This window comes from Aricia agestis, chromosome 3 (assembly GCF_905147365.1).
Source record: "Aricia agestis chromosome 3, ilAriAges1.1, whole genome shotgun sequence".
In the NCBI taxonomy this organism is placed as follows: Eukaryota; Metazoa; Arthropoda; class Insecta; order Lepidoptera; family Lycaenidae; genus Aricia; species Aricia agestis.
This window is the reverse complement of record NC_056408.1, coordinates 18,917,620-18,942,493: the sequence shown is the minus strand read 5'-3', so window position 1 is coordinate 18,942,493 and position 24,874 is coordinate 18,917,620. Positions and strand designations below refer to the sequence as shown.

The following is a 24,874-nucleotide window of genomic DNA, read 5'->3' as shown; positions in this document are numbered from 1 at the left end:
TAGGCCCAACATATATTTTGTTATAGTTTTCCAACAGTGATTGGTGACAACCGGCCAACGAAGGCCCTACTGTGGCTTTCTGTTGTGTAGCCTACAACACATATGTACAAATACCCAACATAGGCCCAACATTGATTTTACGTTCTGCTGCCAACAGTGAAATTCAACAATCTGCCAACGAAGGCCCTTTAAGTGTTTTTGGTTGTGTAGCCTACAACACATATGTACAAATACCCAACATAGGCCCAACATATATTTTGTTTTATTTTCCCAACTGTGATTGGTGATAACCTGCCAACGAAGGCCCTACTGTGGCTTTTGGTTGTCTAGCCTACAGGACATCTGTACAAATACCCAACGTAGGCCCAACATATATTTTGTTATAGTTTTCCAACAGTGATTGGTGACAACCGGCCAACGAAGGCCCTACTGTGGCTTTCTGTTGTGTAGCCTACAACACATATGTACAAATACCCAACATAGGCCCAACATTGATTTTACGTTCTGCTGCCAACAGTGAAATTCAACAATCTGCCAACGAAGGCCCTTTAAGTGTTTTTGGTTGTGTAGCCTACAACACATATGTACAAATACCCAACATAGGCCCAACGAGATCGCATAATCTGTGGAAGCCACGCCCCCCAGTATCGCGTGGATTTCAAGAATCTCTGATAAAAAATCATGATTAATAAAAAAAAAATTTCTTACACAAGTTGTTATATTAAGTTTTTAATAACATCTATTTAAGATTGTAATAAGTGAACAACTATTATTGGCCCTACTTCCTACTGTTAAGTATAGCTTATAATTGCCTAAAATGTATTATAGCTTACAAAATAATATTAGCTATACCTACAAGTGTCATTAGTGATATAAGAATGATGGCTGTTGTTGTTCCTAATAAAAATAAATAAATAAATTCTGCGATTCGGCCGCTTACACCATCAATATTATCACGGAATCGTGATTATATTGATGGTGTAATTCATGCCATTAAGGTTATGAAAGAATCTCCGTGAATAATTTTAGTCCCATTATAAAAAAAACAAAATGTCAAAATCAACATGTGCGGTTATATGGCACAAGCACATCTTTTCACTATGGAAGAGCGCTGTGAGCTGTCTGATGCGTTAGCTAGGGATGGGCAAATGGAAAAAATATATCGATATATATCGTATCGATACTTTTCAAATGTATCGATATATATTTTTTAAAAATATCGATATTCCGATATATCGATATTTTTTGCTTAAGCCTCGAGCCTCGAGAAGGTTATCTATATAGTACGGAAGCACAGACTAATTAGAAATACTCGTATTACGGAAGCCCTAGAACAAATTTTTTTGTGATTACTAACAAGCAAATTTTTTGTGAGTAGTAAACATTTTGATAAGACGAACAACATTTTTATTTTCGAAAAATCTCGAAAGTGGTAGCTAACAGAGATAGAAAGTATTTCATACTTTGACTTGATGGTCCTAAAATATGGATTGTTTTATTTGTAAGACAAGGTTTTAGGGTTCTGTAATCAACAAAACTTGGTTGACTACTGTACCCTAAAACGGAACCCTGACCAGCAGATTTTTTGTATAATATTTGTAGGTTAATAGTTATATAAATTAAAAGTAACCTTGTCCTTGTCCTTGACCTAAAATAAAAATGTTGTTCATCTTAAATATCAAAATGTAGCTATTCACAAAAAATTAGCTTGTTAGTAATCACAAAAAAAATTGTTCTAGGGCTCCCTCACTAATACAAGCTGCAATTAAACCTTGATATATTTATTGATCCTTGTCAAAAATAAAAATACACGTATTTTTTCTTTTATAATCACTCAGTACTAAAATGTTGAGAAATGGCTTCCGAAAGTTATCCTAAAAAACACTACAACGGACACTACGGCCGGTATAAATAGTCAGTACTCAAGATGCATATCGGTCTCAAGACACGGTTCAGGCTCTGTGATTGGTTGGCTGTCAAAATTTGGGCCAATCACAGAGCCGAACCGCGTCTTGAGACCGGGTCGCATCTTAAGTACTGACTATTTATACCGGCCTACGAGTCGCCCGCGCGTGACGTGCCCCCGCGCGCGCGCCTCGCCCCGCGTCACCCCCGATCACACCCACCGCCGCGAGTGAGCATTCTGCAACGATTTTAAATGGGATAAAATATGTCATTAACAAAAAAATAACACCCAATTTTTTTTGGTTAAATGGATTCTCCTAATGATACCTAAGCCCTGAAAAAAATTTGGCAGGAAGGTTTAATTGCACCCTGTATAGTTGGCAATCTCAAAAATTATATAATAAAAAATGAAAATTCGAAGCGAAATAATATCGTTTTTGATATCCGAAAATAAATATCGTTAGCATTCTTTCTATTTTGTGCTCGTAGTGTTTGGATGCAGAAAAGAAAATACCTGTAATTTCATGGTTTCAAGAGGATAAAAAACGGAATATCTATTCCTAAAGTAAGTAGAAAGTAATATTTTTAAGATTAGCTACGTTTACAGTGTGTATCAAACAAAGAGAGATTATTGTACTAGGAAAGAAAGTAGGTAGTGAAAGAGAGACGCTAAGGCGGGGGACGCCGAACCGCCATGTTCTTTAAAATTTTCTAACAAAATCATGACAAAACCTCAAAAACTTATGTAAGGACCTAACTGAAATAAGTATTATACTTACGGGGTAGTCAATACAATAATATTATATAATATATCATATTAATCATTGTAATAGCCCGATTTACGTTCATTTCCCAAGATAGATAGGTACCTACTAGGTTAGGTAATTGGTTTACTCATTTCAGAAATGTATAGCGTCGTTGAATTTAGTGAGGATGACAGCGTCGCTATTGTGCGCTCGTCTTGGATTTCACCCACTAAGAAACATAGTGCTTAGCCTCCATTTAAAAATTCCGAAAAGATCAAGAAATGTCTTACGGGCACAATTTTAGATGATGACACGTGGAATGTTTTTGGAATTCGACGCATTTTTTATGTAACTGGTAAGTCAGTAATGTAATGATAGATACTAGGTATGTAAGGGAGTTTTCTAAAGTCCCAAGGACCTTTGGATAAGTAAGCAGGCAAACAGACACAGTAGGTACCTAGCTCTGCTTCCATTTCTATTATAGATTTTCCATGAAATAAAATATGTTTTATTCGTATGATTTTAGATGACCTTCTCAGTGCTAGAAAGAAATGTAAAGAAGCCGAACTTAATTCCGAAGTAGAACTAGACATTGAGCTAAAAAGAAAACACAAAAAAACTACAAGATATCTGTCAGTATCCAGTGAAGAAGAAGATGATGGCCATGGAATGAATTTTCCAAAACCACCAAAAGGCAAGTATTTTTGTTGATATCTAGTATATCAGTGTTCAATAGAGGGAACATTAATTTCCCCTATTGTGCCCCATCTACATAATGAAGCACTGATTGGGAAAACTAGTTAAGTACATGTTTATTTGTTACAGAGCCCGGCAGAAAACAAATAGCGGAGGAGACTGAGGCAGAGATGGATAACACAGGCAAGCATTGATAATTTATATTAGTGGTTGGATGATGACACAGTACCAGTTCATTCATATTGCATCATCTCTATTTTGATGATACTTTTAGTATTTAAAAAAGTAGGTATTTTAATAATAGTCACACGTAGTTAAAGTTTTTAATAGTACTATTCAGGTTCATAATTGAACCTGAATATAAATTTGTTTAATTATCTAGGAGTGGAAAGGTTTATATATTCCCAATCCAAAGGAAAACAAAATTACATGCAGGAACACACTATTTTTCATGCTGAAAGTGTAGAAATAGGAGTAACTGCCAATAGGAGTAGTTGCCAAGGTGTGACGACTTTTGAAGTTATTTTGTATTTTTATCAAATAAATAGATAGCTACTGATCAATCAATTAATATACTTAATATCATATTATTGCCGTTGATTGAAAATTACCTCCTCTTAGCCAAAAGAAGGCAATGATTGAAATAATTTGGTACTGATACAGATGACTGAGCTGTGCTGTGTCCCTGTCCTATGAGGGTTGGGGAAATTGTCACCTCTGTATTGTATGACCTTTTAGATCTGCGCCCTACAATGACAAAGATACAACGATTCTTTGAAGCCGGCATTATTTACAAATTTAAATAAATTGCGAGTAAACTTCCATCTGGGTATGTGCACGTATAATATAGTGTGTTTACTTTAGATTGAAATCATGTTTGCTCAATGTACTTACAAAATTGGTTTGGGCTCATTCATTAACTTAACCATTACTAAAACACAACTAACACCGATCCTTAGCTTCTCTCTCTCGCTCTCTAAAAGGTGTTTAAAAAATGTAAACATACTAAAACTGGTGATTGAGTCTGCCATACAAAATGTCACACAAAATATAGTCCTGCAGTCACGTGATTATATTTTGTGTGACTTTTGTATGGGAAACTTTTTATTTGTTTAATTATTTGACCTGTTTCTTAGAAATGTTGTTGAATTAGTTTAAGGTAAACCTGTTACCGGTTTCATTTTGTATGGGGAAATAGATTGTTGTTTTTGTAGTTTTTTTATAAGAATGAAAATAATGGATTTATTATCTGCATAACACTTAACAACACCACATCAATTTCCAGGTGTACTTGTACGACAAACTTCAGATATTTCGACATCTTCTGTGGTTGCATCAAATGGTGAGCATTAATTTAATAAGACATTACATGAGGTCTCTCTTGTTGCTCGTGACTTCGGCCGCATAGAAACCCTTTTACATTAACACCATGGACACCAGTAAAAATAGCCTCTTTTTATCCCTGAGTGCCAAACTATCTCGAAACCAAATTTCATCTAAATTGGTTCAGCTGTTCGCTTTCCCTACTTTATTTATTTATATATAATAATTTTATTTATAATATTAGTAGGGAAAGCGCCTTATTTTAGAGAGACCAGGAGCTCTAAAATATGGTATTAATAATTTTATAAAACATCTAACCCTACCTTAATCCCTAACCGCCATTAACTCGTTGGCATATTGTGTAGTTACAAATAGTCACATAGATAGATAGATATAAGCTTTATCAGTAGGTAATGTTAATCGATATTTTTCACAATTTTAGCTGTGATTGCTCGACACCTTGCCAAACTCGAGGAAGGCATCAAGGAACTGCAATTAAACCAAAAAGAAATATTGGAAAGACTACGCTCTGGAGCAACTGCGACGGCTGTAGCTGTTGGTTATCAAGCCCTGTCCCTGCCAGAAGGAGTCAATTTACCATGCACCCAGATCGAAGAGATTAAAAAGATTGATGTCTGGCTAACAGTGGACGAAAATTACATGCTACTTGTAAGCTTTTTAATTATTTTTATAATGACTGACTACACTAGGCAGTACCTATTACGCTATTTATCTTTTGGCTGTCTGGAATGTATGTATGTGCAAGCACTATGTGCAAAATATTTTGTTGTAGGTGAACCACTTGAGCTATGTAGGCGGTAACAAAACATCAGCAATATTAAGGAGGATTCTTGAAAAACTGTTTTCAAACAAACTTGCGGAAATCTGTAATTGGTCAGGCAAAAATGGAAAACATAAGCTACAAGATCACCTTTTAATTAAAGTTGTTACTGGTAAGTAAGCCTCTTCTAAAAACGTAAGTAATATAACTACCTATATAAAGTTTAAATAACAGGTTACCTTTCTAACTCTGCTAACGTATATGTATTAATTTTTGGGTTAAATATTGTATGTATAATTTTTTTATTTGAAGGACATTTGGTTTTGGTTGATTTGTAATGACTCATGACAATCTGTGAAAGAGTAACAGCTAAAAATAAGTATATTTTTTAGTTATTCTATTTATATGTATAACTACAAAAATATTTTAATTCTAACTATGATTATGATAATCACAAATAAAAATATTTGTTTTAATGAAAATTCTCCTGTGACTTATCTGGTTGCGGTTGGTCTGTTGTGTATGTAACCGTGTAATTTCTCTAATATAAATTTCTTGTATTTGCACCTGTGAGTCCACATCTGTACAACCCGCAATACCGTTTGTCTTTAATTTCAATTTCTTTTCTTTGCATCCTTGAATGCCATGACAGGTCTTATAAAAAATATTAAACAAAAGTTAACCAAATGAGAAGTGGACCAAATTTTTTTTGTAGTGGACCAAATGCGACTAAAGTCACATTTTGTAATGTTATCTAAACTTCGTTTTTTTTTAACATTAGAAAAGTTATACAAACTTTATTTGCTTTCCTTAAAAGAGGTATTCAATCGCGGTGACGTCGACAGTATTTGCAAAAAGCAAGGTTGTAGAGCTAACTTGTTTTTACAGTTAATTATTTAAGTTTGTAACTCTCTAATGTTAAATAAAATAGGGTATAGTAGGATAAAAGCGCGTCTAAAATCGATAAATTTGTTATTTTAGAAGCTCTCCGTCGGCACAAAGTCGCCGAAACGGCTACAGAAAACGAGATAAAGACCGTGGTTAGCAACTGGTTCCGCTTCTCCAAAGATAGAGATGGAGGTCGAGAAAGCAGACGCAGGACAATTGAGCCAACTTCTATCCAGCAATAATCAACGTTACACAGGGCTGTCAACTAGAAATAAGAAAAGACATTTAGCCTTAAAGATACAAGAAATATCTGTAGAGTTAAACGGGCTCAGTGGGGAAACTAGTCCACCTAATCAACCATATACTGTAGATGTCGGTAACAGTAATTTTACTCGTGAATCAAACTATACAAATAATATGCTCGGTGACAGTGACGATGACGTCACTATCAATGTTAATTTGCCAAACAGTCCCCTTCTGTTTGACACAAATGACAGTGTTTTAAAATCATTTCTAGTTTCTTGGTCTAAACGGTACAATATTTCACACTCCGCACTCAATCATCTACTGGAAGGATTGCAAGTATACCATCCAAGTTTGCCAAAAGATGCTCGCGTTTTGTTACAGACACCAAGGAGTATTAATGTTGTCCAATGTGCAGGAGGCTCGTATGTGTATTTTGGGCTTGAAAATCAGTTAAAAAAAAGAGCTTCTGCTGGTTTATGTTCAAATTACTATCCTCTGATGCAAAGAAAACTGTCACAATTTGGAAGTACTTTTTACATAACTATAACTCTTAATGTTGATGGTTTACCAGTGCATTCCAGTAGCAGCAATTCATTTTGGCCTATTTTAAGCATTTTAGATCAGTCCATTGATAAAGAACCAATTATTGTAGGAATTTATTATGGCTCTTCAAAACCTAACGATGCCAATGATTATCTTAGACCTTTTGTCGATGAATGTCTCCATTTAGAAAAGCATGGGTTGGTTGTTAATGGACAACATTATAACTTCCGAGTGAGTTGCATAATAGCAGATGCACCAGCGCGATCTTTTTTGAAAAGTATTAAGTCATTCAATTCACTGTATGGGTGTGAGAAATGCGAGCAAGAAGGTACATATCTGGGGAGGACTGTTTGGTTATATACATCAGATATGCGCCTTAGAACTGATGCTGGATTTTCAAATCAATTGTATGGCGACGAGCACCAGCAATCAAAAAGTATACTATCTGAACTTGATGTAGGGTTAATAACCCAAGTACCTTTAGATTACATGCACTTGGTGTGTCTGGGGGTTGTAAAAAAACTGATAAGGTGTTGGTTAGAAAATGGACCAAAAAAATGCAGAATGCCTGCTTCGAAAATAGGCGAAATATCAGAACGTTTACGGGTGATACGGGATAAATATCCCACTGAATTTTCCAGACGTCCTAGACCTATCAATATGTTCAAATATTGGAAAGCTACGGAGTTCAGAGCTTTCATTTTGTATTTAGGCCCTGTTGTTTTACGTGGTGTGTTAAGCAAAACACTGTACGCGCATTTTCTTTTATTGCACTGTGCAATTTACATATTATGCACTGCAAATATTTGTAAACATGATGAATGGCGACAGTACGCCGGCGACTTGCTACATTGTTTTGTTCTATACATGTCAGATTTGTACAGCAACGAATTTCTTGTATATAACGTCCACAATCTGCTCCATTTGGCAGATGACGCATATAACTTTGGCCATCTTGATAACTTTTCGGCATTTCCCTTTGAGAATTTTATGTCTAAAATAAAGAACATGGTTCGTGGTCATAACATGCCATTAGAGCAGGTTGCTAAAAGAATGGGTGAGAATTGTAACTCTGAAAAAAAGAATATTACTAAAAGAAAACCTATTAAAGAACAAAATGGACAGATAAGAAAAATACATTACAATGATTACGTTATTGGTACCTCACAAAGAGATTCCTGTTTTGTTACTTCAAATGGTGATATTGTTATTGTTAAATCTATTGTGGAAACTGATGTAAGTTCCTATACTTTGAGGTGCAACTGCTTTGTAAACAAAACTGACTTTTACAAAGAACCCATTCATAGCAGCAAGTTGGGTATATATATGGTCAGTAATTGCGTACAAAGCGTGAATCTTAGTCCTTCTGATATAAGTAGAAAATGTTTACTACTGCCCAGTTTCAATAATGACGAACAATTCATCTGTTTCCCTTTCGTTAGCATGGTGTTGCACCACTAACAATACGGTTAGTGGTGCAACACCATGCAGCAAGAGATTGTAATGCATCAACATTACAATCTCTTGCTTACTTTCTGCTGTATCAGTTTGTTCATTTGTCTCCTGTCTGGCTAAAAAGGTATTATGCTAGGGTCACTTTCATTGACCAGTTGCAAATAAGAGATAATATTTTGTTTATGCCTGTCCTATCTTCAGTGCCTTTATATCTCTAGGCGTCAGAGGAAATTATTCCTTTGGCCACTATTTGTTTAGTATGTCTACTTGGTTTAATTGTAGTTTATGACTTCGAAGTTTTTATACTTAGGCATAATAATTCAAATAAATTACTGTAACCATTATATTTTTTGTTTTTTTTTTTTTTAAATACATTTGTTTATGTGTGAGGCCAAGTTGTATTGTCAATCGACTATTAATTTAATTCGTAATGAAGCATTTTGTCAATTTATTTACTTTCTCTTTAATTGTATGTAGGACTAACGTAATGCTTATAATGTGGGGCCAACTTTATTTTCAGAACCATAGCCTCACTGCAGGTTAAAGGTTGGGTTACAATACAGAGCACAATACCGGACCACAGCATTTTGTATGGGATGACAGCAATGTCCGGTATTATGATCCAACCCTTAACCTGCAGTGGGAATATGGTTCTGAACATAAAGTTGGCCCCACATTATGAGCATTACGTTAGCCCTACATACAATTTCTTCGATAGGCCCTACGTCAATGAACAATGTTGGCCTTACACATATTAATTTTCAGTTGGCCCTTCGTTAAACCATATCTAGTAGGCCCTACGTGGGACTATGCAGAGTAAGCCCAACGTGGAACCATATCTAGTAGGCCCTACGTGGGACTATCCAGTAGGCCCAATGTGGAACCATATCTAGTAGGCCCTACGTGGGACTATCCAGTAGGCCCAACGTAGAACCATATCTAGTAGGCCCTACGTGGGACTATCCAGTAGGCCCAACGTAGAACCATATCTAGTAGGCCCTATTTGGGACTGTCCAGTAGGCCCAACGTAGAACCATATCTAGTAGGCCCAACGTAGAACCATATCTAGTAGGCCCAACGTAGAACCATATCTAGTAGGCCCTACGTGGGACTATCCAGTAGGCCCTACGTGGGACTGTCCAGTAGGCCCAACGTAGAACCATATCTAGTAGGCCCAACGAACCATATTATCTAGTAGGCCCTACGTGGGACTATCCAGTAGGCCCTACGTTAACCTAACAATGTTGGTCCTACACAAGTAAGCATGAAATATACCAACCGTAGGCCTTTTGACGGCCTTTATGTTGGCCCATTGTTGGCCAGCATCGTTGGCTGCTTTGCAATCAGGTGTGCCAAATCTAACTGTTGGCCAACCATGCGGCAGGCCCAACAAACTACCTTCATAAAATGCTACGTAGGCCCAACAAAAGAAAACAATGACGGGCCAACCATTAGGCCATCGTTGGCCGCCATCGTTGGCTGCTTTGCAATCAGGTGTGCCAAATCTAACTGTTGGCCAACCGAGCCAATAACCGAGGCCCAACCATGGACCAATGTAAATGTGCTATTAGGGTGTACTGTTCTGAAGTACCCGCGTAAACCCGCCCCGTAAACCCGCGTGAAACAGCGCTTGCGCTGTGTTTCACCGAGTGAGTGCGTTTACCGGAGGCCCAATCCCCTTCCCTATTCCCTTCCTTATCCTCCCATATAATTCCCTCTTAAAAGGCCGGCAACGCACATGCAGCTCTTCTGATGCTGCGAGTGTCCATGGGCGACAGAAGTTGCTTTCCATCAGGTGACCCGTTTGCTCGTTTGCCCCCTTATTTCATTAAAAAAACTCACATTGGCATGAATGGCGTTTTTCTTCCCCTCCCCATCGCTGTCCTCTTCTGCACTACTCTCCTTTTCCTTCTCGTTTTCAGATCCCTCGCCTTCTTCTTTGTCCTCCTCGCGTACCTGTTATAAAAACATATGGTCTTACTACAAAAGATTTTTATTATATTTTTCCCACATCCCACACCGGTTTCGATGACGGCAGCCAGGCCAGCTACGCTGGAGTAATTTTATAGTGCCCAAGTGTGTGCGCAGTACACAAGAGCACTCTCTATTCTTTTACTCTCATAACCCAGTGGGACGGAAGACCGACACGACCGGCGAGAGATCAGGGGCAGGACCGACTTTTTACATGCCCCACCCAACGCATGGATCATCTAACTTGTCAGACAATCAGGTGATCAGCCTGCATACAAAAGATTTAAACACCTGTTGAACAGTTGATGAAGAGTTGCAGAGAAAAATTCAGTACAAAATGGTCTCAAAACAACTGTTCAATTACAGATGTTTAGTTTTTTTGTGGTAAGACCGATAATGTCTTCAGCTTCCATGTTTTATCGTCTTTGGTGATTATTGGTATATTTTGGTCAGAACAAGAACAAACATTAAATACAAAAACAATGATTTACCTCTCCAAAAGCATCTTCATCATCTTCCTCTGAAGATTCTTCAAACTGTACATTGATGCCATATGTTTCGTCTATTTCTGTGTTTCCCTCTGTACTCGTGTTCACATTAAAATCTGTGATTTTTTTCCCTGGAGAGAGTGAAATATGTAAATTACAAATTTAAAAAACTTTGTGACTTAGCAAGGAGCCAGACTGACATGGTGTGAAGCATCCATGGATATTATCAGTGGCGGATTTACAAATTTGCCGCCTGTAAGCTATTCAATTTTTGCCGCTCCTATAACTGACCTTTGAAATTCAATACGTGAGTTTAGACTTTAGTTCACAATCATAATATTATCTCACTAACATTTTTTGAAAATGTTTGCTGAGACGACCACACAAGGTTTCACCCTGTGTGGTAGCGAAACGGCGATGCCATACATATTTACTGGTATGTAGAATTAGTTTAAGTTAGGGTCAGTAGAATTAGGCCGCGTTTCCACTGAAGCGGAGCGGAGCAGAGAGGAGCTTAGCGGTGCCTGAATTGACCAATCCTGCTATTCCAGCGGAATGACAGCGAAGCGGAGCGAAGATTTCGAGCATGTTGATTAGTCAATTCGGCACCGCTAAACTCCTCTCCGCTCCGCTACAGTGGAAACGCGGTCTTAGGCCGTGTAGATTCAGAAGCTTGGCTCTACATGAGATCACATATCTTTTTCACAGGGTAAACCATAAACCTAATATGTGGTTGTCTCGGCAATATTTTACAAGAAATGTTTTTGGTGGGATTTTTTATTTCTGTAAGATATAAAAAATTTACCGCCCCTCTAAATCTGTCGCCCTTGGCTCCAGCCTACTTAGCCTATTGGTAAATCCGCCACTGGATATTATTATATTATTATTATACTTGTTTGGGCTTGTAATACAAATATATTGAGACATTATTTATTTACTTTGAAACAGATGCAGTTAAGCATTAAAGCCATGCAATAAATTTATATAAAGTGCCAGAATTACGATTTTTTTTAACATCACCATTGCCAGGTAAAAAGGGTGTACAAAATATGTGGCAAAGATAAACTCATCATTTATGTTCAAAATTCCTTTTAATTATGAAATATTAATGATATCATTTAAAATTCATAATTGTTGTAAACTTTGTGATTTGTGACTTTGTTATTATCAATTTGCCTAAAAAAGTTTAAGTCTATAAACAGTTTAAAAGTAAAATTTCCAAGTTTGCACATACCTAAATTGACTAGAAGTGCAAATCTTTCATCAGGTATGGATCCAAGAAGTGCTTCTATTTCTTTTTTCCTCTCTGGATCTTTCAGCTTGTCATTTTTGAGAACAACAAGAACCTGCAACAGATCAATTAAAATTAATTTAACATAATGGCTACACTTTATTTAAAAACATTTGATAATTCCTTCAAAAATACCCATTTGTGAAAACTTTTAGATGGCTTATATCAATAATATATAATATTAATAAAAGTGTTTTCTAAAAAAAATTATAAATAAATAATAATAAATAAAATATCTTTTTATTCAAAATGGGTATCATGATACACTTTTTGAAAGTCGAACGAAGAAACTACGTTGCCTACCACCGGTTCGGGAACTACCCCGCCGAGAAGAACCGGCGTAAGAAACTCGCACGGGGCCATCTTTTACTAAAAAAATGGAAAATTACAATGTTATGGCTTACAGCTATGTAACAAAATTAAAAGAAAAGTAACCTGCATGGAGCCACCCTATTCCCAAGGTGTGCTGTCCTCGAAGAAATCATTGACTTTATAATACGCTTTAGCACACAAACGTTCTTTAACTGCTTTTTTAAATTTGTTTAAAGGTAGATTTTGAACATTTTCTGGGATTTTATTGTATAGGCGTATACATTGGCCTTTAAAGGATTTGCTTATTTTGGCTAGTCTGAACATTGGTATTGCTAACTTGTTCTTATTTCTAGTATTTACATTATGATTATCACTTTTCTTTTTGAAAATATTTATGTTCTTTCTAACATATAAGAGATTTTCCAAAATGTATTGAGATGTGACGGTCAGAATTCTTATTTCTTTAAATTCTTCTCTTAGAGATTCCAATTCCAATTAAATAAAATAGACATATAGTCATGTTTCAAAACCTTACCTCGTCACAAGCCCCACACAATATGTCTCTGGGCTGATCACCGAGTGCACTCTGCATAAATGCTAGAAGCAACTCGTATGCTTGCCGAGTGTGCTGAGCCCTTGGGCGATACAGCACCCCAGCCGGTGTGTCGTCAGCCCAGGCCACACGGGCCGATTTTGACTTTGACAACTCATATGTTGCTTCATCACGTTTCTGCCGTCTGTAACATGATAAAATACAATATGCTGTACACTAATCGATCTTACATTTTCTAATTTATTGTCGCGTTATAAAAAAAAAGTTATTGTTTCAAAAGACATTTTTGCACAACATTGTGACATAAAATATTTGTTATGAGGCAAAATTAGTTACTGAACTTAGTGAAAATACTTCTGAGCCAAAAAAGTAGAGAGATAAACACTTTTTATCAGTCTACAATCCACATACTTAGCTTTTCTTTCTTCAGCTTTGTCGGGTTTAGTTCTTTGGGCCCGATCGCCCATCCGCGTACCGGTGAGTTTTCCCGACAGTGAGAGAACTTCTCCTGTTGCTTCGTCCCGACCACGGCGCTCTATAAGCCTTACATCAGCTTGAAGTACAAGATTTGAGTTCTACAAACAAATAAATAACTGCAATATCAACACATCCCAAAATCCTAAACGTGTTTTATTTATACTTTACACAAAAATTTCAAGCCATTTCAACTTAGTTAAACTAAACGGGTATAGTTCATTGACGAAAAAATACGTTTATATGTTTACTTACAGCCTTATATTCATATTGCAGCTGACGAGCAGCCGCATCAGCCATTGTAATTTATTTTCACGAGATATTCAGAATTGCAATTCTTGTAAATAATATCACTAATCTCTTTTACATAAAATACGTGCAATTTATTTTAACGTAGTACCGTATTCTTCTTTTTTTTTTTTTTTTTTTATATGGCGACTAGCATATAACTATTGCCAGTGTCGAGTGTTAAAGGTTGGGAAACTTATGACGCGGTAAAGGTAGGGATAGCAGGGACGAAATTTTGGATAGGATCAGGAAAATTTTGGTATACAAATAAAATATACTTTTAATTATAATAAAAATAATAAAATACGAAACATCAGTGATTACATATTTTATAAACTTAAATTATTACTTAATATAAATTCAGATAAAATACTTAAATATTTAATAGGGTCACTTAATATACACATCATACTAGTAGGAAGAGTAACATGAAGGGAGTGTAAAGAGGATAAAAACGATGTATGATCAAGCAAAGGACACGAGAAAAATATGTGATCTAAAGTTCCCGTGTCCTCCCCACAATCACACATATCATTATTGAATACGCCAATTCTATTTAGATGGCTAGGAATATACGCGTGTCCTAATCGCATTCTGATTATAGATGAAATCACTCGTTTTGAACTATTGATTCTATTAAACCAAGACTTTTTTGGTACTGTACCAAGACATTAATGGCTGCAGATTGTACATCCGGTTACCCTTATGTTGTCCAGTAAATTCCCAATATTTATTCCATTCTCTACATAAATCAATTGCCGGTAAACTCAAAAGGTCACTGGGATAAATTTGAAATGGATACATGTCGCCACTCTGTACTGCATCCCTAGCTATTTCATCTGCTTTTTCATTGCCTAAAATTCCTGAGTGGCTAGGAACCCAAGAAAATGACACTGTATATCCTTTCTCAATGCATTAATAAAGTTTATATCTGATATCAAAAATAATATGGTGATAGGGTTTACTGCGAAATGGAAAATTTTCAATACCCTGTAATGTACTTTTTGAGTCTGAAAAGATAATGGTTTGTGTTAATTTAAACATTAATACGTATTCTAAAGCTTTGAATATGGCTAAACATTCCCCGGAATATACTGAACTTTCTAGAGGCATTTTAACTTTTTGATGTATTTTATATTGACTGTGATAAACACCAACTCCTACATTTCCTGTTTCTTGTAACTTAGAAGCATCGGTATAAATATGATGCCAATTACTATATTGGGTGTTTATAAAATTATCTCTATTATTATCTTTAATTACACCTAAATTATATTTTACATCCGTTTCAATCAACAGACTTTCAAAATTATAAGAGAACAAAGGTAGTACATCAGATTGATAAATAGGAGCAGATATTGAAAGAAGTTTACGATAACTTACAATAAGACATGGCAGAGACCTTTTATAAAAGGGATGTGACTCTAAAACAGTATTCAGTTGAGCTAGTTTTTCTAATAAAGGATGGAATTTGTACTGTTTTAAACGAAAAACGAATCTGTCACTTAAATATTGTCTCCTTAGACTCAAAGGTGGCTCAGTGCATTCTACCTGTAAGGCATTAATGAAACTTGACTTCATAGCTCCACCTATTATTCGGAGAGCTTTAGATTGAATTTTATCTAATTTCTTCATTACACACAAATTATCACCTACTAATAAAAATATACCGTAGTCTAAGACACTTCTAATAACAGCATTATAAATGAGTTTTAAACAGAACGGATGAGCTCCCCACCAAACTCCCGCAAGACATCTTAACATATTCAAATTACGTTCACATTTAGAAATCACATAATCGATATGTGAGTTACCATTTAATTTATTATCAAGATGAAGGAATTAACCTAGGAATTTTGCACTTGTTTTAACCGGAATTGATTTATTATCATAGGAGATGTTTACTTTTGGAATAGAAAGCTTTTTGGTAAATACTACTACACTACTTTTCTCCACAGTTAAATCTAGTCCATTATAAAAAGCCACTGTTTAAGGGCAACAAGACTTTGGTTTAATGAATTGCAAGCGGCATGAATGTCTGCACTGATAGCGTAAATAGTTAAATCATCTGCGTATTGTAATTTTTTCACAAATTTCGCAATTACCGAAGCCAAATCATACGTGTAAATATTATAAAGAACAGGACTTAAAACCGAACCCTGTGGCAGTCCTTTAAATATGGTACGAATAAGACATTCAATATCGTTAAAAAATACAGAAATTAATCTTTCTTTAATTAAATTAATTATGAACGTAATAAGGATGGGAGGAATATTTAATTTGTACATTTTTTTCTCTAGAATTGAAATAATAACATTATCATAGGCAGACTTAATATCTAAAAAGGCAGCTACAACGTATTGTTTATTTATAAAAGCTAATCGAATATCTGTAGTAAATATACTTAAATTGTCCATGGTGGATTTACCTTTTCTAAAACCGAACTGACTGTTTGACAATAATTTATGATGCTCAAGGAACCATTCTAATCTATTTTTAATTAGGTTTTCAGCAACTTTAATTAAAACTGATAATAGTGCTATTGGTCTATATGAAGTAATTTTGTCTGCGGGTTTATTAGGTTTTAATATTGGAATTACTTCCTGAGATTTCCAAGAGCCAGGAATGTTTCCAGAAATCATGACCGTATTAATAAGATTTAAGTAGTACCCTAATGCTTTATCCCCTAAGTTAGCCAAAAAAGAATACGGAATACCATCCATGCCTGGAGTAGAAACATTTACACTTGATAAAACACCTTTGAGCTCAACCATTGTAAATGGAGAATCTAATGCAGAATACGAATGTTCTCTTATGTAACAGGATGGAGAAGGGATCGGAAAATATTCTGCTACTGAAGATGGAGCTAATAGATTAATGTAATTACTTAAAAAGTCTTTAGGAAGTACCATGGTCTGTTCTTTGAATACAGATCGAAATCGTTTTATACTTTTCCACACTTCTGATGGACATGTGGATGGGGATAGAGATGAACAGAAATTTTTCCAACCCTGTTGCTTCTTTTGTTTTAAAAATATTCGAGTGGCTTTATTAATTTGTGTTAATTTATCAAAATTTTCATTAGACATATTATTAGCATATTCCTTCTCAATGATTTTTCTTTCTTTAACTGCTTCCGAACATTCGGAGTCCCACCACGGAGGGAATGGAACTTTGGTTCCCATTGCTTTTTTTGTAGGGAAATGCTTATCAGCAACTTCAATAATTGTCTTAGCTAGCAATTCAGAAGCAGTTACTTCGTTTCCTACTCGAATTTCAGGAAGATTCTTAACTTCACAATCTATTTCATTTTTAAAATTACTCCAATCAACCTTATCCAATTTAAATCTATTTCTTATTATTTTATTATTTATACTATTACTTTTATAAGCCAAAGATAAACGAATAGGGTAGTGATCACTACCATATGAAGAAGACAAAGTTTGCCAAGATATATTCGGTGCTAATGAAGGAGAACATATGGAAACATCAACTGCACTTTTGTTTTCATTAATGTTCACGACCCGTGTGGGATCCCCCGTATTAAGTACACATAAATTAAATTTATCTATGATATCTAATAAATCCTCACCATCCCTATTGGACACATCGCTTCCCCAACACTGATGATGAGCATTAAAGTCGCCCATTACTAACTTTGGGCCAGAAAAAGAATTAAGCAAATTATTTACATCTAAAAATGTGGAAGAAGAATTTTGTGCTATATACAATGAGAAAATATACACATTAGGATTTAGTAACTGTACACCGACTCTATTGAAATTAGTACTATTTACATGTGGCAATGTCAATACTTTAAAAGGTATGGTATTTTTTATCAACATGGCAGCCCCACCATATCCGTCAGGTCTGTCATCTCGTACACAATAATAACCTGGAATACGAAACGCAAAATATGGCCGTAACCAAGTTTCAGAAAGGGCAATAACTATTGGGTTATATTTATTTATTATGTAAATCAAATCAGTTGTTTTAGTAAGTATACTTCTACAATTCCATTGCATTATGTTGGAATCCATTGTTGATGTTGTTATCAAAAGAGTTAATCAAATTGTTTAAAGAAGCAACGTTGGACGGTTTAAGTGTATTATTTTGTTGCAAAGCAAGCACTAACAAGAGCAGATAATACGTTTAAAATTGTGTTTGTGTCAATCTTTTTGTCTGATAATTCCTTTTTTGTTTCAGAGTCAACATATTATGCACAGCCGTTTTTAGATGATGGAATTTGATATTCTCTGATAATACTGTTATGAAAATTTTTGTCATACCCCTTACCAGTTGGAATTTGTGGAGTACGCTTTGAATAAAAAGTTTTTTTATAAGATCGAACATTATTATCCTGAGATGTCATAAAAGAATCAGAAAATTGTCCATTGGATGTCAAAACATCACCATAAGACCTTCTGCCGGTTAGAATAGGAGGCTGCAATTTATTAGCCTCACCATAAGATATATTTTTTTCAGCCATACAAGTTTTTATTGCTTTCTGTCTAGAAAACTCCGGACAGTTTTGAATTGTAGCAAATATAAACTTTAGGAGGCAAGATTTGTCCATCAAAAGTAACAACCACAGAACGAGAAGGTTTCCATTCGACAATGTTTTCTACTTTGACCTCATAATTAATCCTCCTAATTTTTAATACTTTGCCAAAACCTACTGGTGTTTCTAAATTTTCTAATATTTCAGTATCAGTCCATTCTGTTGGGATATTTTTAACTACACCCATTCTGGTTACATTAAAATTAGGAATAAATGCCTTTAACTTAAAAGACTCTAAATTTTTATTAGTAACAAAATTATTGGCATCCATGTATGACTTAAAAGCTACTGTACATCGGTTCCTACCTATTTTCTTAATACTACCTGGTACTATATTACTTACATTATTCGTTTTAAAAAAATTGCCTAAAATAAGGGGGTGCAGAGTGGTACCATCCTGTAAAGATGTTATCCTTTGAACGTGCACAACATATGGGTAACTATCAGTAGTAGTGTACATACGAGGTTTAATAATTTGTGAATCAATAGATTCTGATGGTTTTGTTGGCGTATTCGATACTATATTATCTGTTAAAAAGTCTTGTTTGAAAGTTGTTTTCGGCCGTTTGCGGCTCCCACTCATATCATGTTCATAGTCCATATCCGTCGTAATAGTTACATTCAGGCCTACATCAGGACCGGGCCCCGGGCCCGGCCCCGACGTAGGGTGGCTCATTCATTGAACCACCCAAAATAGTTTATTTTTTACAATTTATACAACAGGACCTACTAATATATACAAGAAAAAAACTTACCAATTATATACAGCTAACTACACTAAATTTATTTATACAAGTAATAAATAATAAAAATACTTAATAATTTACAACTTTAACCCTCCTTATCCTATTTTTAATAATTTTGCAAAAATTTTTCCGAGAAAACACTCCCGCCTACTCCGAAGTTTCCCGCGCTTTTTTTCTATTCTTCTTTTTTATTAATGGCTCCTTTGTGAGTTGCCAGTATCAGGGTGTTTTGGCAAAGACTTTCTATTTAAATTAATATTATATCATAACAACGAGAACGGAATATGAAAAATTATAATTATTGCTTGATTTTGGTATTGAAATCTGAAACAAAAAGTTAGTCAACATAAGAAGATTAGAACACGTAAGGGAGAAAGCAAACAATAATGGACAAATCGAATGGTTAGGGTAGAGTAGAATTATATCTGTTACAGATTAATCTTATGTAGATTTATAAACTTGGATAATAGGAATATTAATTTATTATTATCAAAATGATAAAGAACTTCGCATTTATAATATTAGTATGGATGGAGCGTGCTGCCATATTACAAATAGTACAACAAACTATTTTCCGTTTATACCTCTTATGTTCGGGCCACACTATATAACGTTCAACGTCAATGCCTAACAACGCGACAATTATTGCGATAATTTTAACGCGTTAAAGTGGGTGGCTACACTTGAACGGTCAACGTGTAATGCCCAACGGCGTTGATTTTATGCTCGGGTCTTCTTTTTAACCGACTTCAAAAAAAGGAGGTTATCAATTCGACGCGTATGTATGTAATATTCCAGAACTGCCTAATTTTCGTATATCAGCGTCTGAACAAATGTGCCAAAAAGTGTAGGTATTTATGTATGTAAGTATGTTTTTATGTTAGTGTCCGAATATCTCCGGAACTACCATTGCAAATTCAGTATTTTTTTTTTGTTGTACTAGATATTGTTCAACTTAGGGAATAGTGCAAATTGCATCAAAATTGGTTTAATAGTTTTGGAGGTAGGGAGATTTAATTCTAAATTACGTACAATTTGGAAGTTGCTTTTACCTTTTTATAATGTTAATTATTTCTTCAAAAGGTAATAATTTGCTCATACGTGGGAGAGCCATGCTTCGGCACAAATGGGCCGGCTCGACCGGAGAAATACCACGTTCTCACAGAAAACCGGCGTAAAACAGTGCTTGCGCTGTGTTTCGCCGAGTGAGTGAGTTTACCGGAGGCCCAATCGGCAATCCCCTACCCTATTCCCTTGCCTACCCTCCCCTATTCCCTCTTAAAAGGCCGGCAACGCACATGCAGCTCTTTTTATGCTGCGAGTGTCCATGAGCGACGGAAGTTGCTTTCCATCAGGTGACCCGTTTGCTCGTTTGCCCCCTTATTTCATAAAAAAAAAACTATTATGCGTCGTCCAGCATCACTTTGCTTTCCACGATTCTTGTAACTTTTGAATTTCAGATCCCACAAACATGGTTCGGTTTGCAAAATCTAAAAAAAAACGGAATTACTTTGTCGTTAGGAGTAACTAGAGTGGCGTGAAGACTCCATAAACAAAGTACGTATTTAAATTAAAAAACGTGCGATTTAAATGCAAACAAGTCGAAGCCAACAGTGTGTTTTTTTTTTATGAAATAAGGGGGTAAACGAGCAAACGGGTCACCTGATGGAAAGCAACTTCCGTCGCTCATTGACACTCGCAGCATAAAAAGAGCTGCATGTGCGTTGCCGGCCTTTTAAGAGGGAATAGGGTAATAGGGGAGGGTAGGGAAGGGAAGGGAGTATGGGAGGGTAGGAAAGGGAATAGGGTAGGGGATTGGGCCTCCGGTAAACTCACTCACTCGGCGAAACACAGCGCAAGCGCTGTTTCACGCCGGTTTTCTGTGAGAACGTGGTATTTATCCGGTCGAGCCGGCCCATTCGTGCCGAAGCATGGCTCTTCCACGTATAAGTGTGTGATCCCGTCTCAGTATATAAATTATCTATGCTCTCAACGCAAAGTGACATCATACGTAGTGTGGCCGCTTCATCGCATTAATTCTCGCGTTAATCTCTTTGATGTATCGCCACTAGAGCTATCGCCAAACGGTAAACGGCATTGTAAACGCCGTTGAAAATTATCGCGTTAAATTGTGGCTACACCTATAACGGCTCACGTCCAACAACGCGATAATTAACGGCGTTTGACGTTAGTGTGGCCCGAACATAACAGGTTGGGGCTTTTTTTTTTTCACGCAGAGAAATACATAATTTACCATGGAATTAATATATACTACGTAATGTCGGCTGTACACTCTCGCCGAGAGCTCTCGGGCGAGAGTCTCGTGCGAGAGCCCCTTGTCCGAGTGCGATCATGTATATTCTCGCTTAGTTCAATTGCAGTTATGAACTCAGAGAAGATGGACCATTATTTTTCTCTATGCATCGAAAGATATCAATGTAATCCAAAGATCTATAATCATATTTAATTTTATTTCTCACAGATAATGACTGATAATGACGTTTATTATTGTTATTTTTCTGTTCTGCACTGTCTAGCGGCGCGACTAGTAGTGAAAAAACGCGAGAGTGTACAGTAATGCGCTCGCTTTCCTCGCGAGACCCTTTGTCTCGGGCGCAAAATACCGACACCGGACCGAGAGGGTCCGAGACAGGCGAGACGAGGCGAGCGCACCCATTTACACTCTCGCACTCGGGCAGCCTCGCTGTGTCTCGGCGAGAGTGTACAGCCGACATTATACGTAGTATATATTAATTCCATGACATTTACGCATTCGACATAGGGATGTCGAAATTGAAAGAAAATATCGATATATCGATACATCGATATTTGAAAAAAATATCAATATCGATATATCGGTCAATTCTATCTCTGGTTTGACATAGGTACATGATACAAGTTACAACCGATCGCAGCTAATATTGAATTGACATAAAATTTAAGTCTCTAATGTCTAATATGAGCTATTCCTATTTCTAGTAGAGCAAAACCAGAGACAGATCAAATATTGGGAACGGCCTTTAGGGAGATCGCAGACGACAGACTTTTTGTGCGATCGAGTCATGGGCTATGCCGACTGTATCCAGGGCGTATCTCCAAGGTGTTTAATCAAAGAGATTATACTAGAGAACGAAACTGCTAAAATGACGATGAGTGGTGGGACTTTGATGGACAACATTGTTACCGAAATCATTAGATACAAAACAATAACTCATCATAATCAACTTTACTTCCAAAGCTATTAAACATTATTAATATTTAAAACAATTATTATGATGATAAAAATGATCACACAGTGTACATTATAGATATTACTGCTGTACTCAGAGACAAATATTAATTTATTAACTGTAAGTAAATGAAAATTTTAGCATACATTAACAGTCGATGTTCCAACTCTTTGTTAAGTACCTAAGTGGAATTAAATCATCAGATTAATATAATGTCTCTGAGTGTTGTCTAAGTTAAATGAAAGCAGGCCTCAAAGGCTTTACTGCCTCCTATGGTCTCTTCAATAAGTATTTAAATAAATAAAAGAGAAACAAATTAGAAATTCAACATGAAAAATATAACATGGCAATCAATCATACAATCAATCGTACAACATTAAAAACAATAACAAGATAAAAAAAAGTGACTGCCTTGAAGCTACGACTTAAAAAAATTAACACAAATAAAAAATTTTAAAACTCTTTGCTTGCTCCTTGCTCATTGCAATAAAAATATTTGCCAATCATTTCTTCGCTGAAATATTTTTTCAATAGAGCCAAAATATGGTTTAGTAATGGATTTTACATAAAATTTATGAAAATAAAAATGGCTGATTATTGATTATACAGAATGTATAAAAATGATACAATGGTGTTTTATTGTTTCCCTGTGAACTCTAGTTCACTGTAAAAGTAGCATGGTCTACTTTAATGATAAGGTTTACTTTTCAATGTTTGGTATTATAAGCATACAATATTAAAAAAAGTAATTCTTGCAGAGCTACTCTGCTACTTTCACACATCACACATCATAGTATAATCATTTTTTTTGTTATGCACAAAAAGCTAAAGATTTTAACTAACAATGTCAATAATATAAATATTTATTCATGCAAGTAAACAAGAATTCTGTCTTTTGTTCTTTTCAACTTGCTTTTCTACTGCTTGCAATGTAGTAGTAAAGTCTTTAGAGGTCAGTTGCCTGGTACCTATTTTTTTTTTAATTAGCTTAAACATTCTTTGCAACTTATTTTGGTTGAGACGTTCTAAGCTTAGTGACTTAACAGATTTGCCACTCAAATATTTCCAAATACCTTGAAAGGATAATAAAGTTTTAATGTAGCAATCAATACATCTCTCACTTCTCAACTTCAATTCATCGTCAGCTGTTGGAAATCTTACAGTTTTTAATTTTAGTATATACTCTGCCCATTTTTTATGATGGAAACTGTGCTTATGAACCCATTCTTTATATCCGCTTTGATACTCATACTTACTCTGTGGGCCACTTGTGCAACTCAAAAGGCTATCGAGTTGGGCAATTACCGCAGCCGAATCCATATACACATTCATATCATTAATATCTTTGTTCATTTTACGATGACCATGTTCAGAAAGTAGTCTTAAACTTACTGCTGTTTTATGGGACAGAGTTGCTATAGCCAGTTGAACATCTTTTTTGGACTCTTCTGTAAGGTTAATGTCATCTTCCATAATTGAAAGAAGACAATATGGTTCTCCCTTAAAGAAATTTATTACTTCTATTAGATGCGACCACCTAGCTGTTTTTTCATCCAAGACAATTTCACCAGATTCATGAAAGTGATTCCTAATGGATAGATAAAGTTGGGGCACATCATAGACAATAAATATGGTTCTGCCCCGTAACTTGAAACTGTGACAGGCTAAGGTATGATTATTTGTTTGTGAAAGTAAATCCATAGTAGTAACATTTAAGGAGGAGTGATTGCAGACTAGAGCCAGAACCGTGTATGTCGTTTTCAGTACAGCATGTACCACTTCTTTAATAGTTTCTGCTAAAAACATAGGCTCAATGGATCCTTCAATAAAGTAGTATGCTACAATATGACTCCTCCGTTTTGAAACGCCTTGAAACATAAAGACGAGAACATGACCTGGAGCATTTTCTGAGTGTTGAGCAGAAGTTCCAGCACTTACTATCTCGTGTATAATTTGAAGAGGCATGATATCGAATAAAATAACACACAAATTTTCAGTATCAGAAAAGCTATCTTGATAAATCCACCGAATTTTATTTTTGTCAATACCCATCTTAGCCATTTTTGGTGACAAATTACCCAAATTGTAATTATTGTTTTTACCTTCTATAAAATTTATTTTAACTGTCTGTTTATTTACTACAAATACGGTACGGTAACGGTATAATCACAGATTACTAGTATATATTGCAGACGCGTTGGCAGTGCGCTTGCAACGGCGTTTGTGAGTAATCCACACATAGGAAGGTCGTTCAGTATGCTTTGGATCGCGCCAATGTGCGGACGGATTCAAAATGGATGTTGAGTCGCTAACAGCTGCAGCTGTATATTTATTCACAGCTAATAATTACTTTGTAAATGTGGACAATAAAAAGTTT

General features: G+C 35.7%; 3 protein-coding genes and 2 long non-coding RNA genes across 6 annotated transcripts in view; 3 read left to right on the top strand and 2 right to left on the bottom strand.

Moving 5' to 3' along the window:
- LOC121740216 (putative U5 small nuclear ribonucleoprotein 200 kDa helicase) overlaps nucleotides 1-14,065 on the bottom strand; it is a 144,409-nt gene extending 130,344 nt beyond the window's left edge. The window contains exons 1-6 of the mRNA XM_042132853.1: nucleotides 13,928-14,065; nucleotides 13,610-13,773; nucleotides 13,181-13,382; nucleotides 12,277-12,388; nucleotides 11,046-11,173; nucleotides 10,426-10,539 (exon numbers count right to left, since the gene is read on the bottom strand). Of these exons, the coding sequence (XP_041988787.1) occupies nucleotides 10,426-10,539; nucleotides 11,046-11,173; nucleotides 12,277-12,388; nucleotides 13,181-13,382; nucleotides 13,610-13,773; nucleotides 13,928-13,972 (765 nt within the window). The 5' untranslated portion in view covers nucleotides 13,973-14,065. The remainder of the gene's footprint in view (nucleotides 1-10,425; nucleotides 10,540-11,045; nucleotides 11,174-12,276; nucleotides 12,389-13,180; nucleotides 13,383-13,609; nucleotides 13,774-13,927) is intronic.
- Nucleotides 4,090-5,341, top strand: LOC121740229. Of its 2 annotated transcripts, XR_006037615.1 has the most exons (3): nucleotides 4,090-4,176; nucleotides 4,633-4,689; nucleotides 5,113-5,341. It is a non-coding gene; the product is annotated as an uncharacterized LOC121740229 (long non-coding RNA). The 2 variants fall into 2 exon arrangements; XR_006037614.1 differs by lacking the exon at nucleotides 4,090-4,176 and having other exon boundaries at nucleotides 4,187-4,689.
- LOC121740225 lies at nucleotides 7,496-8,927 on the top strand. Its single transcript, XM_042132864.1, has 2 exons — nucleotides 7,496-7,719; nucleotides 7,756-8,927. Exons 1-2 carry the CDS (start codon nucleotides 7,498-7,500, stop codon nucleotides 8,587-8,589), a joined length of 1,056 nt encoding a protein of 351 aa, XP_041988798.1. The 5' UTR covers nucleotides 7,496-7,497; the 3' UTR covers nucleotides 8,590-8,927.
- Nucleotides 14,066-17,776: 3,711 nt separating the features above from the next.
- LOC121725273 lies at nucleotides 17,777-18,310 on the top strand. Its single transcript, XR_006035355.1, has 2 exons — nucleotides 17,777-17,956; nucleotides 18,167-18,310. It is a non-coding gene; the product is annotated as an uncharacterized LOC121725273 (long non-coding RNA).
- Nucleotides 18,311-23,277: 4,967 nt separating this feature from the next.
- LOC121740574 lies at nucleotides 23,278-24,622 on the bottom strand. The gene has a single exon (XM_042133310.1). The coding sequence runs from the start codon at nucleotides 24,556-24,558 to the stop codon at nucleotides 23,365-23,367; it is 1,194 nt and encodes a 397-aa protein (XP_041989244.1). The 5' UTR covers nucleotides 24,559-24,622; the 3' UTR covers nucleotides 23,278-23,364.
- Nucleotides 24,623-24,874: the final 252 nt, after the last annotated feature.

Coding starts and splice junctions, on each gene's coding strand:
- LOC121740225 (XM_042132864.1), top strand. CDS start 7,498: ATGCGCCTTAGAACTGATGCTGGATTTTCAAATCAATTGTATGGCGAC. Junction 7,720..7,755: donor CTTCGAAAATAGGCGAAATA/TCAGAACGTTTA, acceptor GATAAATATCCC/ACTGAATTTTCCAGACGTCC.
- LOC121740574 (XM_042133310.1), bottom strand. CDS start 24,558: ATGGCTAAGATGGGTATTGACAAAAATAAAATTCGGTGGATTTATCAA.